General features: G+C 37.4%; 1 protein-coding gene across 6 annotated transcripts in view; it reads left to right on the top strand.

Annotated features, from left to right (window-relative positions):
* The window catches only part of LOC107854842 (SAC3 family protein B), a 25,056-nt gene extending 9,180 nt beyond the window's left edge, over positions 1 to 15,876 (top strand). For all 6 annotated transcript variants that reach the window (XM_047415308.1, XM_047415307.1, XM_047415306.1 and 3 more), the window contains 12 exons: positions 929 to 1,159; positions 2,172 to 2,387; positions 2,460 to 2,716; positions 3,949 to 4,049; positions 4,165 to 4,380; positions 4,918 to 5,145; positions 5,227 to 5,318; positions 5,405 to 5,498; positions 8,241 to 8,333; positions 8,417 to 9,231; positions 9,306 to 9,420; positions 13,981 to 15,876. In XM_047415308.1, coding sequence (XP_047271264.1) covers positions 929 to 1,159; positions 2,172 to 2,387; positions 2,460 to 2,716; positions 3,949 to 4,049; positions 4,165 to 4,380; positions 4,918 to 5,145; positions 5,227 to 5,318; positions 5,405 to 5,498; positions 8,241 to 8,333; positions 8,417 to 9,231; positions 9,306 to 9,420; positions 13,981 to 15,741 — 4,219 coding nt within the window. In that variant the 3' untranslated portion in view covers positions 15,742 to 15,876. The remainder of the gene's footprint in view (positions 1 to 928; positions 1,160 to 2,171; positions 2,388 to 2,459; positions 2,717 to 3,948; positions 4,050 to 4,164; positions 4,381 to 4,917; positions 5,146 to 5,226; positions 5,319 to 5,404; positions 5,499 to 8,240; positions 8,334 to 8,416; positions 9,232 to 9,305; positions 9,421 to 13,980) is intronic.
* The last annotated feature ends 692 nt before the right edge of the window (positions 15,877 to 16,568 follow it).

Genomic DNA, 16,568 nt, shown 5'->3' with positions numbered 1-16,568 from the left:
CCCATTTTTCATTATCTTATTCTTGGCGGCTGCAATTGTGTAGAATCTTTTAAAGTCAATGCATGTAATTTCATTTTTGGCACAAGTATTTGTATAATGTCAAGGCTGGTTACAGTGGATTCTGATGATTTGGTATTCTATCTGACAAGTATACTCAAGAGATATTTTATTAGTCTTTGGTGCACTTCTTGGCTATTCTTTTTTCTAATCCTACATTGGCTGATTAGACGTGTCTTGTGATTATGCGTCGCTTTTTGGATTTCAAGATTCAAACAAGTTTATCTTTGACCTTGATTTTTTTTCATATATCTTTGACGTAGTCCAAATATATAAATTTTATTTCAAAAAAACTTGAAGATTTCATGCCCAAATTTACAGTCAAACTTGAACTGTTTGACTCTCAAAAAACGAAAAATGACATATATTGGGACAGAGAAGTACTATTTTTACCTGTTTAATTGTTTTTAGTGAGGATTTCTCATTATTCACATGCTTATCATAATACTCCCTCTGTTTAAAAAAGAACGACCTACTTTCTTTTTTAGTCTGTTTCAAAAAGAATGATCCTTTCCTTTTTTTGGCATCACTTTAATTCCAACTTTCTACGTGACATGTTTAAGATCACAAGATTAAAGGGCATTTGGTACATTTGACATAATTTCGTTTTAAGACCATAAGTTTCAAAAGTCTTCTTTATTTTCTTAAACACCGTGCCAAATCAGAACATATCATTCTTTTTGAAACAGAGGGAGTACTATGTTATGAAGTTTTAAAAAGTAAAGCTACATCTTTTTTCCCAAAAGCTATGTTTTTATCATTCGGGATCATCCATCTTGCTCAATTTACCACTTGTAGCTGGCCTTTTGCCGGTAGGCAATTCTTCTGATGTAAGTTTCTAACTCTATTTTACTATGGTTTTGTCATGAAGGCCCTTTCTGCCCCTTCATATGCGGGGAAACTCATCCCAGTCGTTTCAAAACTTTCCAATCCGATTACCTCAACAATGGCTGCCCTCGATTCCAACAAATAATGACCCTGGAAGACAGATTCCAGTGAAGCATACAGATCAAGTCTCAAAAAGAACGAGGTCCCCCCCTCATTCACCTCCTAATGGAGCTTCTTTTGAAAAGTCAGCTCTTGGTCTACGTGAATCAAAAAGGTACGACAGAAAAATCCTGACTGCCAATTTTTGTGCATCTTTCTTTTAACAAACACAAAGAATGTCAATGAAAAGGCTTGCTTGAAAGGTGCAGGATGTCGTATTTTTTTTGCTTATTTAAACTATATTTCCTGTAAAGGTTTTACCCTGTCAAAACTATTTTTAAAGCTACCTATGTAGTAAATTTCTTTCTTACGTTTAGCAATTATCTTTGGGAGCCTGCCATGTATGGCTGTACACCTTCTTTTCTGTTAAGCAATCATCAGGGGAGCCTTTCGCTTATCGAACTTGTTGATTCCAGCATAAACAAGGATTTAGAAGATGAGTGAATTCATGTTTACTGTAGATTCTCACATAAATAGCGAATGTAAAAAAAAACTCGGTGGGAGGTTGTGATCGGAGCATCCTGACAGTCCACTCGATAGTTAGCTCAATTCAAAGCTGAAAGTCAAACTGAACCATTTGAGAGTGGTGATCTAATAGTAATTTATTCTCTAGATATATGGAAGCTCTTTTTTTTTTTTGGGTGCAAGTCACATAGAACTGACACAATGACTTATATGCTTACTAAGAAACTGTTTTTTGCATCGTGCATCTTGTTTGGATGAATATCTCGATTTCTTCTAGTTTGGCCATGGAAGAAGACTTTATAAGAAGCAGATGAAAATGTGTTTTTGACAAACAACATTTATATACATCTGCCACAAGCTGTTACATTACTGCACAAATTGAGTCAATATTGGCTCGAACTAAGAAGATCAAGTGATCTCAGGGGAACACTTGTTATCTAAGTTGCTCGGGCTCTCCAAAAATGTTGCCGTACCCGAGTTGGATATACACTATTTTTGGAGGATCCGACACGCACCCGTCGACATTTTTGAGTTGTCCGAGCAACATAACTTATTATTGACAGTAGTGCAGAAAAGGATCTATACATTTGAATTTGAAGAAAAAAAAGTAGTGTGAACCAATCGACCATTTATTTCCTGCTTTTCTTAAATTGTTTATTCAGGCCGTCTACCTCTCCTTCCAAATTGAGGTCAAATGGACCCCCCGACTCTCTAGCTCCTCAAAAGTCCTCAATGTCTGGATATGGCGTCAATGTTGAAGTTGATATGAGTAAGCCTATGGACTTTCCAGTTCCCAAAAGGACCAAGTTTCCTTCCGTACCTTCATCTGATCAAGTTCTTCAATACGACTCCAATCATGCGGATGATGATATTCAACGGTAAGAAAATTATACAGCCTTGCATCTTATCCTTGCTAGATTATTATTTGTAAATCCTTTTCTTGTTGACAGAGAAACTGAGGCCAAGGCTAAACGCTTAGCTCGTTTCAAGGTTGATCTAAGCCAACAAAATGTGCGAGATGATTCTGGTATTCATCAGAGAGGTCCTTCAAAGAGTCAGTATCAATCTGTTGTGGACAGACCAAAATTTTCTGCAGAAGATAGTGTAGATTCAACTGATGATTTCTCTGATGGCAATCTGCTATCTGATTATCAAGGCTTGGAGTCTTCCGGTGTCATAATTGGGTCATGCCCTGATATGTGTCCAGGTATGTTGTCTAATTATTCATCTTATCTAACACACTTGCTGAAAGTTTTTCAGCTTCCATGATGAGTTAATTGGTTCATTTATGTCCATGGCTCATGTGATTTAAAAAATCAGCGTTTCGCTGTCCAATCTCTCCTATATGTACCCTTCCTCCTATGGATTTTGTTATAGGTGAGAATGACATAACATGCAGATTAACTGGGATTCTTTTCTAACTTTTAAAATCTGCTTCTTTGCGTTCTCTTCTCTTCTCAGCCTAAATCTTCAGCGTTGCTGTAGATGTCCTGCCTCTCCATGGAACAATTCAGAATGAATTAACATATGCCAGCAAATGGCAATTTCCACTTCTGACTGCTGTGGTTAAGCTAGACCAGCCATGGGAAGGATATGTAAGGTATTTTATGGGTTGGCAGGGAAAGAAAAGTAGTTACAGCTGAAAAAAAGAAAAATTGTTATTAACCCCTCAAAAAGCAAAAGAAAAATAAATAAAAAAGGAAGGAAGTAAAATAGTTGTAAGTTTAACTGCGTTAGTCTTTAATCCGTTAAGTGATGACTAGAGGAAAGAGAAAGTGGTGCAATTCTTGAAGAAGGACGTATATTGTGAACTTAAATTAATTTTTTGATACTGATTGTGGCTTAGCTTATTGTTTTATAAATCATTTTCTAAGCCCTTTTTTCTGTAAAATTGTAAACCTTCTGGGTTGTCGTATTAAATAAAAGTAGTCAAACTTTTAACAACTGAAAGTCTTTTTTCTTTTCTTGTTTCTGCCCCTTCAATCTTCCTAAGTTTACATGCTGAACTCAACCCCCCACCACTATTGACTCTCTTATATATAGTCTTCTGAAATGTCAATTCCATCCCCTCCACTCTCTCTAAATTACAAAAAGGTCCTAAATCCCTTATCCTAATTTCATCCTTTTATCTGTCTTATTAACTCAAATACCATCATTCTGTGGCCGGAACTTTCAGCTACAGCGCTGGTGCCAGTAATCGTGCCTTGAACATGACGATGTTCTTCCCCGCAAGTTATAGTAAGCGTTCCTGGATTGTTGGTGGCTGGCTCTCTTTGAGAAACTGGATTCTAGTTACCTCCAAAAATCCTTACTGTATCTTTTATTGGTTGAGAGCAGAATTTAGCTTCTGGTTCAGGTGTCGAACTGTAGAGCAAACTTTAGCTTGTTCAGGTAATAAATTTCTCACATGAAGTCGAACTTGTTCCTGTATTTTTCCAGAATCAGAAAGAGCAGAACGAGAAAGGAAAGGAGATCTTGATCAATATGAACGCTTGGACGGAGACAGACATCGAACCAGTAAATTGCGTGCTGTCAAGAAGGTCTTTACTGGGAACTCTTATGTATTATTCTCATTTAAGATAATAGAAAGAGTTAAAAGTTCATGAGAGCAGAAAAAGAACGAATTGATGAATATTGCCAAATGATTCTTTTCAGTATACCAGGACAGCTGAGAGGCAAGCTCTGCTCATACGTCCAATGCCAATCTTACAGAAAACCATGGATTATCTTTTGAATTTGCTAGAGCAGCCTTACGGAGAAAGCTTTCTTGGCCTGTATAACTTCTTATGGGACAGGATGCGGGCAATCCGTATGGATTTGAGGATGCAACATATTTTCAACCGTGAAGCTATTAATATGCTGGAGCAAATGGTTGATATTATTGACCTTGTTTATTGTTATATTGCTTTCAAGCATCTTTGGCTTGTCATTATCTATTCTTCCGGAAGGCTAGTTTTAAGTGAAACGTCATCAACTTTTTAGAGGCTTTTATATGTGAAATATTTAAACTCATCCTGATGTTGAGATATACACCATGATACTGATGGATTAACTAATAAGCTAGTGACAGTAAGGTAAGAATAAATTAGTCATATTTTTCCGAGCATAAAATCTCAACATGCTCTATCTGGAAAATTGGATGGACAAAATTTGAATGTAGTTTAGCATATATTATTGTGTTTCCTTGACTCAATCATTGTAGATATTTTAATTTTAAATGAGCTTCATTTACAGATAGGTTACCATCTTGGGTTTGAGAATATAGTGGCTATGGTCCATGCAGTAGAATTTTTCGTCCGAAGCAAAATCTCACGTAAAAAAAGACACCTAAATTTTCTTGTTGATTTCAGTGATTTTACTCAGTTTTGAAATAGATTCTGATTTTATTGCCTATCATTTTTGTTTCAGATAAGGCTCCATATAATCGCCATGCATGAATTATGTGAATACACGAGAGGAGAGGGGTTCTCTGAGGGATTTGATGCACATCTCAATATTGAACAGATGAACAAAACATCAGTTGAATTATTTCAGTTGTATGATGACCACCGGAAGAGAGGAATAAGCGTGGAAACTGAGAGAGAATTTAGAGGTTATTATGCACTTTTGAAGCTTGATAAACATCCAGGATATAAAGTAGGTTATTTTTGATTGAGCATATTCCTGAATTTGTTTTCCGAGTGTTTTTCTTTTTGTGGAAGTATGAGTTTTGTGTAGGTTGAACCTGCAGAGCTTTCGCTTGATTTAGCAAAGATGACACCAGATATGCGGCAAACCCCAGAAGTTCTCTTTGCCCGTGATGTGGCAAGGTTGTTTCATCATTGCATCATTAGGAGACCTTATAATTATCTCACCACTAAGTGACCTAAGAATGTTTTTTCTTTCATAATTTCAGGGCCTGCAGAACGGGTAATTTTATTGCGTTCTTTCGGCTTGCAAGGAGAGCTAGCTATCTTCAAGCTTGCTTAATGCATGCTCATTTCTCAAAGGTATTACGGACACCTAGTATTTAAATTTAAGTAGTGGTGATTTATTGACTTCATCGATCCTTCTATCCAATTGCATATGTTTATTCATTAAGTCAAACAATAATTACCTCAATTTCACACGGGTTGGGATCTCAGTGGTTGATTCCTCTATATTCTTTCCACTCTTTTTTTTCTTGATAATCGTGGTGTCTGGGTCAGCTTGCACTCTCCTCGACTAATTCCATGGGATACCTGCCACCTCCTACCAACAATAGGTATCAGGCAACTCAACCCACCAAGACTAGAACGGATAGAAAAAGAATCACCTAGTAGGCGTTTGGCCAGGTTTCATTGTTGTGAAGAATGTATCTTGGGCCTTACTCAACCTCAAAAGCTAGCTCATGAAGGGAGTATTTCCTTGGTTAATATAAGGAGACCAATTACCCATTCCTTTTTCGATGTGGGATACTTAATACTCCCCTGCAGGCCCAAGCCTTTTAAATTGGAGCGTGAACAATATAATATGGGGGCCCTACATCGGTGAACAAAGATTTGGGATGGACCTGACTGTGATATCATGTAAAGAATGGATCTTGGGCCTAACCCAATCTCAAAAGCTAACTCATGAGGGGAGGATTTCCCAAGTCCATATAAGGAGACCAAGTACCAATCCCTTTTCCGATGTGAGATACTTAATACATTGAGAATGCTTTTCTGCGCGGTGATTTTGAGAAAGAAGTCTATATGGAGCAACCACCTGGTTTTGTTGCTCGGGGGGAGTCTAGTAGCCTTGTGTGTTGATTGCACAGGTTACTCTATGGTTTGAAACAGTCCCCTCGATCCTGATTTGGAAGGTTTAGCACAGTAATTTAGCAGTTTGGAATAATTCGTAGTGGAGCTGATCACTTGGTGTTTTATCGACATTCTGAACCAGATCTGTGTATTTATTTGGTGGTTTATGTTGACGATATCGTTATTACCAACAATGATCAAGATGGTATCACTAAGTTGAACCAACATCTCTTTCCACATTTCCAGACTAAAGACCTCGGCAGGTTACTATATTTTCTAGATATTGAGGTTGCTCAGTTTAAATCAGGTATTGTTATTTCTCAATGCAAATATGCCTTAGACATTCTTGAGGAGACAGAAATGATGGGATGTAGACTCATTGAAACTCCTATGGATTCAAATGCTAAAATACTTCCTGGACAGGGGGAGCCACTCAGTGATCGTGAAAGGTATAGGCGGTTGTTGGAAAGTTGAATTATCTCACAGTGACTAGACCTGACATATCTTTTCCTGTGAGTGTTTTACTAGACCTGACATGACATATCTTTTCCTGTGAGTGTTTTAAGTTTATGACTTTCCCTTGTGATAGTCATTGGGATGCATTTTGTATTTTGCGGTATATAAAGTCAGTTCCATGTAGAGGACTACTCTTCGAGGATCGAGGTCATGAGCATATCATTGGCTATATAGATGCTGATTGGGCTGGATCACCCTCTGATAGACGTTCTACATTCGGATATTGTGTTTTAGTAAGAGGTAATTTGGTGTCCTAGAAGAGTAAGAAACAAAGTGTAATTGCTCGATCTAGTGCGGAAGTAGAATATCGAGCAATGGTTGTAGCAACTTGTGAGCTAGTTTGGGTCAAACAGTTGCTGAAAGAACTAAAATTTGGAGAAATCGGTGAGATGGACCTTGTGTGTGATAATCAAGCAGCCAATCACATCAAATCCAGTGTTTCGTGAGAGGACTAAACATATAGAGATGATTGTCACTTTGTCGGGGAAAAGATACTCTCAAGAGATATTGTTACAAAATTTGTGAAGTCAAGTGATCAACTTGCAGATATCTTCACCAAGTCCCTCACCGGTTTCCGTATTAATTACATTTTTAACAAGCTAGGTACATATGACTTGTATGCACCAGCTTGAGGGGGAGTGTTAGAATATGAGTAGGAATAGAAATAGTACATAAAATTCTACTTGAAAAAGGATTGTACTGTAGTGTCTATAAATAGGGTCTCGATGTAATTATGTAAACACACAATTCAATAATATTTTTTCTCTATTATTTCTCACACTTGTGAAAATAGAAAAAAGTATTTTTTGTTTTCAAAGTGAAAAATGATATTTGAAAATCTGAGTTGTGTTTGCCCATAAAATAAATTAGAGTTATTTTGAAATTTTGTGAGTAATTTGGAGCGAAAATAAGTGAAAACAACTCTTTTTTGTTTTTGGATTCTTTGGAAAAAAAGCAAACACATTGGCTTTTATCCTGTTAAAATTTTCCTTCTCAAAAAAAATAATACTTTTTTTTGAAAAAAGTGAATATAATGAAAATGAAATTTTTGGAAATTTTATGGCCAAATGATTTTTCCGGAGTTTTAACTTCGGAAAAAAGTGAACAATTTTCCTGGCCAAACGCCTCCTAAATAACTTGAGACCTCATAGTGCTCATCCCATGTCATTGACCACCGCCACAGTATTGGGGACCATTTCATTTCGGTTGAATATTGCCATTATTTACAAAAAAACCATGCTTTCTTTTGGCAGAGTAAATAGAAAGGACCACTATAAGTGACTCAAGGCAACTGAAAACTTGGAAGTGTTTTCCTTTGCTCAGCTGATTTTATGCTTTTTTGTATGTCTGGCAGTAGTATCCGTTGTTAAAGGTTATAGAGGCAAACTTTTAAATATTTCACCTGCTCATAGATTTAAATTGTGTTTAAGCATTTCATTTCTGTGGTGTTTCCAGTTACGAACCCAGGCTCTAGCTTCTTTACACTCTGGCCTGCAGAATGGCCAAGGAATCCCTGTTGCTCAAGTTGCCAAATGGCTTGGGATGGAGGTAATTTTTGAATTTTTTTGCTAGCTGTGTTCTTATGTAACACTTTTTGAGTGGAGTAACTTCTGCTCCTGGATATTTATCAGGAAGAGGACATAGAAGACCTCCTTGAGTATTATGGTTTCTCATTGAAAGAGTTTGAAGAAGCGTATATGGTGAAGGAAGGTCCATTTTTGGAAGTTGACAATGACTATCCTGTCAAGTGCTCAAAACTTGTCCATAAGAAAAAATTAAGGACAATATTTGATGATGTTTCGGTTCCGCATGTTAAGTCTCTGTCGGGGAAAGAAACAGAATCCCTATTAGATAAGGACTATCAGCAAAAACCTACAACTGTTCAATTTCTCAAGCCTGATGGTTCTTCCCTGTCCATCGAGGAGGACATGCCTGATTATGAAACTGTTTCATCTCCAAAAGATGAGATAAAGGCGATTCCAATTACTAAAACAGAATTTCATCAGAAGATGATCAGATATGAAAGCCTGCAGGCTCCTCCTAATCATGCGGTATCAAGTCTGCTGGCTCCTCCTAGTTCTTCAGTACTCTTTCCTCATATTTCCCCTGAGGTTCAGCAACAAGCTGGAGTTGAGAGTGCAGAAAAACCTGAAGTGCAGCTGCAAGCAAGAGTTGGGAATTCAGGGAAACCTAAAACTGATGAAGTTGCACAATTTGATGCAAGAAGTATGCCCATTCAGTTCATACCTACCAGAGATGAGCAGGAGAGCTCTCCAGCTTTGCCAGCTAATTCTCTTGTAGAAGACACAGAACTGAACCACATGTTTGATGAAGAGAATGAAGATGAAGAACTGGTGATCACCACCGAGGAAGCTGAAACTAATGAACCAGCAGCAAGTTATTATCATGAAGAAGTTGCTGAGGCAAAACTTAAACTGATTATCAGGTGCAGCTTGCTCTACATGGACCTGATATCTGCTGCATTTACCTTGTTTCTTTGCTTACCTTGTCAATTCACAGGATATGGAAGCGACGTTCCACGAAGAAAAGGGAGATGCGAGAGGAGAAACAGTTAGCATCTAAAGCTGCTTTGAGTTTTCTCTCTCTTGGAGTTCCAATGTGGTCCAACAGAATTGTAAGTAATGAAAACTTTTCTTTTTCTCCATCTTTGTCCAATTAAATTTCTGCCCCTGTGCTTTCTCATGATATAGGATTGGTGCAGCCTCAGTATCCAGCAATAAAAACTCATCTATTTTCATCCTCAAAAAAAGCTCTTATATCTTTCTTTGTTTACTGCATGAACACTAGACACTTTAACTAAATCATGATAACTCATCTATTCTTTTTTCCTTCTCAAAAGTAATCATGATACCTGTTTTTGATAACTGAGAAATCCCTGAGGGTCAATGACGAACGGTTCGAAACTTGGTGGATGATGGACTGCCCTTCTACTTTTCTCCACTTAATTACTAGGCTTTTATTTGCGTCAAGGCTCGAACTCATGACGTCTGCCTCACCCACACATGTGCTTTTACCACCGGAGCAAAGCCATGCTGGCAACTAAATTATGACTACATCCACCTTTGTTTTTTCCTTTTTTGTTTGAAGCTAGTTTTATTAGCCTTAAATACAAGTGAAGGTTGAAAATTAATGGAAACGTATGTACCATTCAAATGTACTATTTTTGGTTGTGTGGAAGACTAATTAATTACTGTATTCTAATCTATGTGGCCGTTTTGACTTTTGGAGATCAGGTTTTATAATTTGTCATGTTCTTTTTATACATCATATTTAGTTAGAGGTCAAATTTGATAATTTTACTTAGTTTAATTATGAAAATCTAATTATGTACAGATAACTTTTCAAGCTGCATTTTTTAATTAACATTGTTTTACTAACAATTGTTGAAGTCCCTCAAAAGGTCAATCAGTGACATAAAATGGGAAGGATACAGTGTTTGTGACCGTTATCTGACCGCTATTTTATGAGTATTGAGTGATCCAACCCCTATTTAATTTTATTGGCGAACCAGGAATTAACCATTACCTATTAATCAATATTCTTTTTAGGAAACAGTTATTGAGACGCTGAAGCTGCGGGTAGTTTCTGGTTCATCTTGTTCCCTCGCTTTGTTTTTTTTTAAGTAAGGTGAAAACTGAAATTTGGCTAACAGAAGATGAAAAAAAGTGAATTTTCAGCGGGTCTGGTCTTTCAGGATGCGTTTGTGCCCACTGCCAAGACTTGACTGACGTCCATTTTTGGCCATCTAAAACTACTCCGATCCCTTAAAATGGCGTATTCTCCCCCTATCAGTTCATAATATCATCTGTACAACATAGCCCTTCTAACTATTCAAATTAAAAGGTAAAATGGTGGACTAATTAGTCCTAAAGATGTTACAGTGTAATCCCACAAGTAGGGTCTGGGGAGGGTGGTGCGTATGCAGTCTTACCCCTACATTGTGATGGTAGAGAGATTGTTTCTCATAGACCCTCGGCTCAAGTAAAACATATTAAAAATCGAAGTATGTAATCTAAAGATGTTACATGAATTTAAAATATTCCGCTCTCTCAGTTCAAACTGATTTTTTTTTTTGTTGGATCAGAATAATTCAAACTTATATGATCTGTTCTAATTTTTATGAGTTTGAACTTTATTTGACTAATTAATCAACATAACATTTAAGCTTATTTTGAAATTTGTAATGCTAGTCAGTTTTACTCTAATGTAACTTATATACTAAAGTTTACACTCTAAGGGCGTGTTTGATACGGATGAAATATTTTCCAAATTTTTTTTCTTATTTTCCATGTTTGATTGGAAAACATTTTCTCTAGGAAAAAAAAAAAAACAAGTTCCTTAAAAATGAATTTCATAATGGTCAATGAAAGTAGGGAAATCAAGTTCTATAAGTAAGATTTTATATTCATTTTATCCTCCTACCCACCCAATGCTCCCAACTCCTATCCCTTGACCATCCCAACCCTGCCAACTCAGAGATCCCACACCCCACCCCCTCCCACCTCTATAGTTTTTTGTTAGATTACATCAAGTTGCTCTTGAAATAATAATTTTGTGCTTACTTACCGAATGCTAGAAAATAAGTAAGAAACCAACTTAATTTCCAAGAAAACATTTTCCATGGAAAATATCTTCCTCCATACCGAACACACCCTAAATCTCTCTGCTAGTCACAGTAAATCATGTTATTTTGTCATCAAGGCAGAATTGTTCTGGTACCTTTATATCCAATTTATTGTAGGAACTCTGATGTGTCTAGAATGTATTTTGCCCCTAAAAACTAGCCTCTTGCTGCATAAGCTCTATTATAGATCCTGTTTTCTTGATAAAAGTTTTTCTCGATTTCTTCATATGAAGGATCGATCACTTCATGGTCATTCTGTTGCTTTTATTTGTTTGGAGGGGCATCATATTAGAATCCAACCAGAATACTGATAGCCTTATTTCATCTTACATAAGATGCCCTAAATTTTCCAATTATTTCAGTGTAGTTCTTCTCTCCAGTTCCATTCCAAACCTTATTTTGTGTGGAAATATCCATAATAGTTATGAATTGATTGAGAAATTAGTATTTCCATCAAGGGTGTTGAGAATTGAACCTTGTGTTGGAAGAAAAAAACATCATTTTGATTTGGGTGATTCACGAACTATCTCAGTCTGTGAAGTAGAAACTTATTGTATCAGTGGAAGGAGACAAAAAGTTTCACTTAGTAAATTGGAAAGCTGTCAAATCTCCAAAGGAATGGGGGAGGAAAAGTATGGAAGGTGGGTGGAGGACTAGAAAGATTACAACACCATTTGGGTGTGGGTTATGGAGGAGTATAATGAAGGGATGGGAAGAATTTAGTAGACATATTTCTTTCAGAGTTGGGGATGGCAGAAGGGTGAGTTTCTGGAATCATAAGTGGTGTGGGGAGTATGTGCTGAAGGAAGTTTTCCCCAACTTACATGAGTGTCTTGTCAAAGAGAGATATCAGTCCAACAAATTTCGAGGTCTCATGAGGGGGAAGTTCATTGGTATCTAAGGTGAAAGAGAAATCTCCTACAGGACTGAGAGTTGGCAGAATATGGTAATTTGGTTGAGTTACCCCCCTAGTTCTAATATAATTCTAAACTTCATCACTCCCCTAGTTCATGAGGGGGAGTAATGTTGTTATTCACTGTGAAGTCACTTTATGAGAGGTTATTAAGGGGAGATGAATGCATGTTCACCCATATTTGGGTTTCCAGGGTTTCCGAGGAAGGTGTGTTTCTTCGCGTGGTTGCAAGGGGTGTGATTTTGACAGCGGAAATCTTGAGAAAGAAGATCAACTATGTTAGTTGGTGTTTAATGTGCAAGAGCTCGGGTGAAGATGTGGATCACCTCTTCTTGCATAGTCATGTGGCGAACCGACTTTGGAGAGTGATTCTTAATTGGTTTGGGGTGTGATGAGTGATGCCAAGAACAGTGAAAGCGGCATTGCATAGCTGGGGCTACATGGGGGAAAAGGAATCCTAGGGCTTGGAAGGCTGCCCCGCTAGCACTGTTGTGGGTTATTTGGAGAGAGAAATAAGAGAGCATTTGAAGGGGTTGAACAAGATTTTGTAAAGCTGCAAAATAGTCTTTGTTTCGAGTTTGCTTTCGGGGTTCCCATGAGATCTCGATTTGTATAGAAGATTGGGTCTCCTTTTTTGAGAATCATGTTTAGATGTAGGTTCTTTTTATTAGTATCTTTTGTATACGGGGTGTTCCCCCCAATTGTTAATAAAATTGTTTACCTTATCAAAAAAAAAAAAAATCAGTCTTAGAATGCATATATTGTTTTCTTCATGAACTAGGGGAGTGATGAAGTTTAGAATTATATTAGATACATGCTAGATGTCCTATACATTATAAATACATAAGCACAACAACATTTTGTGTAAGCAAGCATAATGAAGTAAAGAAAATCATTTCTTCACTTGTCTTCAAATAGATTTTAAGTGATTTGAGAGTGATCTCCTCCCTGAATTTTCCGACAAAGGGTAGTTGTTGGAATTAATTGAATCCCAACCAAATCTCACAGACAAAGAGGCATCATCTCCGTCTATACCTCACCAAACACTCAAGTACATCTTCTGATCACAGGGTAGAGGTCTCTCTTTTACAAAGGCACGAATACACGCATAAAAAGATAAAATCAATAGAATGCACACCCAAACAGGATTGCTTGGTTGATAGGAACATGGTTAAAAAAACAGAATTGCCTGGTTGGGATCTCAAGATTTGCAAATTGTTAAATCTATTTGACATTTTCACAAAAGATTATTTGGCAAGGTTGACATATAAGCTTCAAGATGAACTCAAAATAGTTCTGAACTATACTGTATCTTTCGTTGACTCCGGACTTGAATCTTTATTACAAATTCCTAGACAACTGCACTATATTAACTTCTTACTAAATGTTGAAGACAATTATTTCTCTAGTCTTGTTCCATTGGAGCAAAAAAGGGAAAGGAAATAAAGATTTCTTCCTCCACCCTGGAGATGTTCCATTCAGATGTGCATATCAGCTTTCTGCACAAGAATGTTGCTATGTCACATGCAAGTTTTGCTATCTGTGTGTCTGAAATTGAAGTGCATACACGTCATCCTTGAACAATTTGTGGTCAATTTATTTTCACTGATATTTGCTACTATTCCTCCTCATTTCAGCAACATAGCACATCAGTCGAGTTCAACATTGATCGTGCTGTCTCAAAATGGTACCAAACTCGGGAAAGATCATGGTCAAGGTTGAATGTTTCAGATGTAGTTGCCACTACACTCCATGAAAAAAATGCAGCTGCCAGATGCCTTTGCTGGAAAGTAATAATATGTTGTCAGGATAATATAAACACTCTGAACCCAAAAAATGGCATGGACCAGCTGAATGCCAAGTCATGGTTGCTCTCCAAGCTTATACCTGCCAAAGACGATGAAGATGATACACTTATAGTGTCTCCAGGCCTCTCTGTTTGGAGGAATTGGCTTCTTAACCAATCAGGCGGGGACCTTATTTGTTGTTTATCAGTTATCAAGTATGCTGATTTTGAGAATCTGAATGAGACAGTAGCAGGTGCAAGTGCTATTCTCTTCCTGTTGTCAGAAGGTATCTCATGGGATCTTCAGAAAAATCAGCTTCATAAACTGTTAATGTGTGTACCTTCTGGTTCTCAGTTACCCCTTTTGATCGTAAGTGGCCTCTGCAAGGAAAATGCAGATCCTTCCACTATAGTAAAAGAACTGGAGCTACATGAAGTTCATGAATCAAGACTCCATTCCTTTACTGTTGTTTACCTAAAAAGCCAGCAGACGGAGCAGTTGAATGGGTTTTTCAGCGATGAGCAATTAAGAGGAGGACTAAAGTGGCTGGCAAGTGAATCACCACCACAACCAGTTCTCCAGTGTGTAAAAGCCCGAGAACTGGTTCTCTACCACTTGAATTCTTTGCTTGGGGTTCTTGGCGAAATGAATGCTTATGATGTGGGGCCAAATAATTGTATCTCGGCTTTTAATGAAGCCTTGGATCATTCAATGAGGGAAATAGCTGCTGCAGCTCATGCAAATCCTACATGTTGGCCCTGTCCTGAAATAGCTTTGCTGGAGGAATATGGCCATGAGCACGAAGCTGTGACCCGGCACTTGCCAAAGCTGGGATGGAGCTTAGCTCCAAGAATTGAACCAGTTGTGCATGCAATATGTGACTGCAAATTTCCATTTTTTCCAGATGATACATCTTGGTTACATAGAAGTTCTGATGTGGATGTTAAAAGCCAGATATTACAACTTCAAAATTGTCTAATAAAGTACTTCACAGATATTAGCAAGTTGATGGAACTGCCACTTGCAGAAAAAGAGGCTAGTGTTGTGATGCAGAAGTTTGTGCAGCTTCAACTCCAGAACTCACACTACTACATTGTACCAAACTGGGTTATGATTTTTCAACGAGCATTCAATTGGCAGTTGATGAGGTTAGCTAAGGAGACATCTTTCTCAGTGTATATCATGATGAAGCATGATTTTTCCACTTCCATGCTTGAAGCTGTGGAACTTGAAGACTCTGCACAGTCGCATTACCATTTGTCACATCCATCTCTCGATGAAATGGTTGAAGCTGGACGGATGCCTCTTCTCGGATGTGCTATGTCTGATGGGGAAGGAAGAGCTTTCCAACCTTATCCAGGTATGATTTCACATAGTGAAGAAATTCCCACAGCCGCTGGTGCAGTCGATGAAACAGAGTATGGGAAGGATGTTGGACATGTTGAATTTGTAAAAGCCAGTTATAATACAATGAAAGATCTAAATGAGTGTCAAAGTGAACCTCTGGTATCCATTAAGGAAATGAAAGAAACTGCCAAACTTGGTAAATTACTGGAGAGGTGTAAGATTAAGCAGAGCATGATAGAAAAAAACTTGTCAGTATATTTTTAATGCAATACCTTTTCTCACTCGCTGAAAAACTGTTGTATGTGTATTGTATCTTTGTATTATGAAGGGTCAAGCTTTATGTATCCTTGAAAGGGTCTTGGAATTTTGTTTTTAAACGTGAGCTGAAGAATTTGTGCATTCTTCCCATCTCTTACTCCGTCATTCGCTTTCGTTGTGTGCCTGTCATTCTTGCAAATACAAAGGAAGTCTTCCATCTCGAACTTTGCCTTCTGTTCCCTTTGCAGATATAATTTAGGAGAAAAACATAAGCGGAGAAAGTCAGAAGTCATTACCTTTTCCAATGGAGGATGTTTCTCAAGGAAAGCAATTTTTTTAATGTTTGGTGGCTTGAAATTGACTTCCCGGGAACGTTTTTAAAAAATATTTTCCTTGGTATAAAAACACACCCCATGGTCAGTGATTTCTTCATGATAAATTGTTAGCAAACTAGGGATTGACAAACCAATACAATTTTGTTGGTTAATCCATTTACCATATGCGCGACATTATTGTAATTCGCAAAGTCCTCACACTTAAATCTCTTTAACATTTTTCCTAGGTTAAAGAGCTTATACTTTGGTTCCTTATAAACTTGAAATAGATAATGTGGCGTTGCGCAAAAGATTTTTAGGGAAGAGGATGAAATTTATCCCTCTAACTTTGGAAAATTGGTTAAATTTATCCTTCATCATATTTTGGAGTTAAATTTACCCTTCTTGTCATACTTTGAGGTCAAATTTACCCCTCTACTTTGAAAAATTAACTAAAGATATCCTTTATAATACGTTGAATCCAAATTTACCCTTATTGTCATATTTTAGGGTCAAATT

Source organism: Capsicum annuum, chromosome 7 (genome assembly GCF_002878395.1).
Source record: "Capsicum annuum cultivar UCD-10X-F1 chromosome 7, UCD10Xv1.1, whole genome shotgun sequence".
In the NCBI taxonomy this organism is placed as follows: Eukaryota; Viridiplantae; Streptophyta; class Magnoliopsida; order Solanales; family Solanaceae; genus Capsicum; species Capsicum annuum.
Note: the sequence above shows the minus strand (reverse complement) of the source record. Positions and strands in the feature narration are given on the sequence as shown.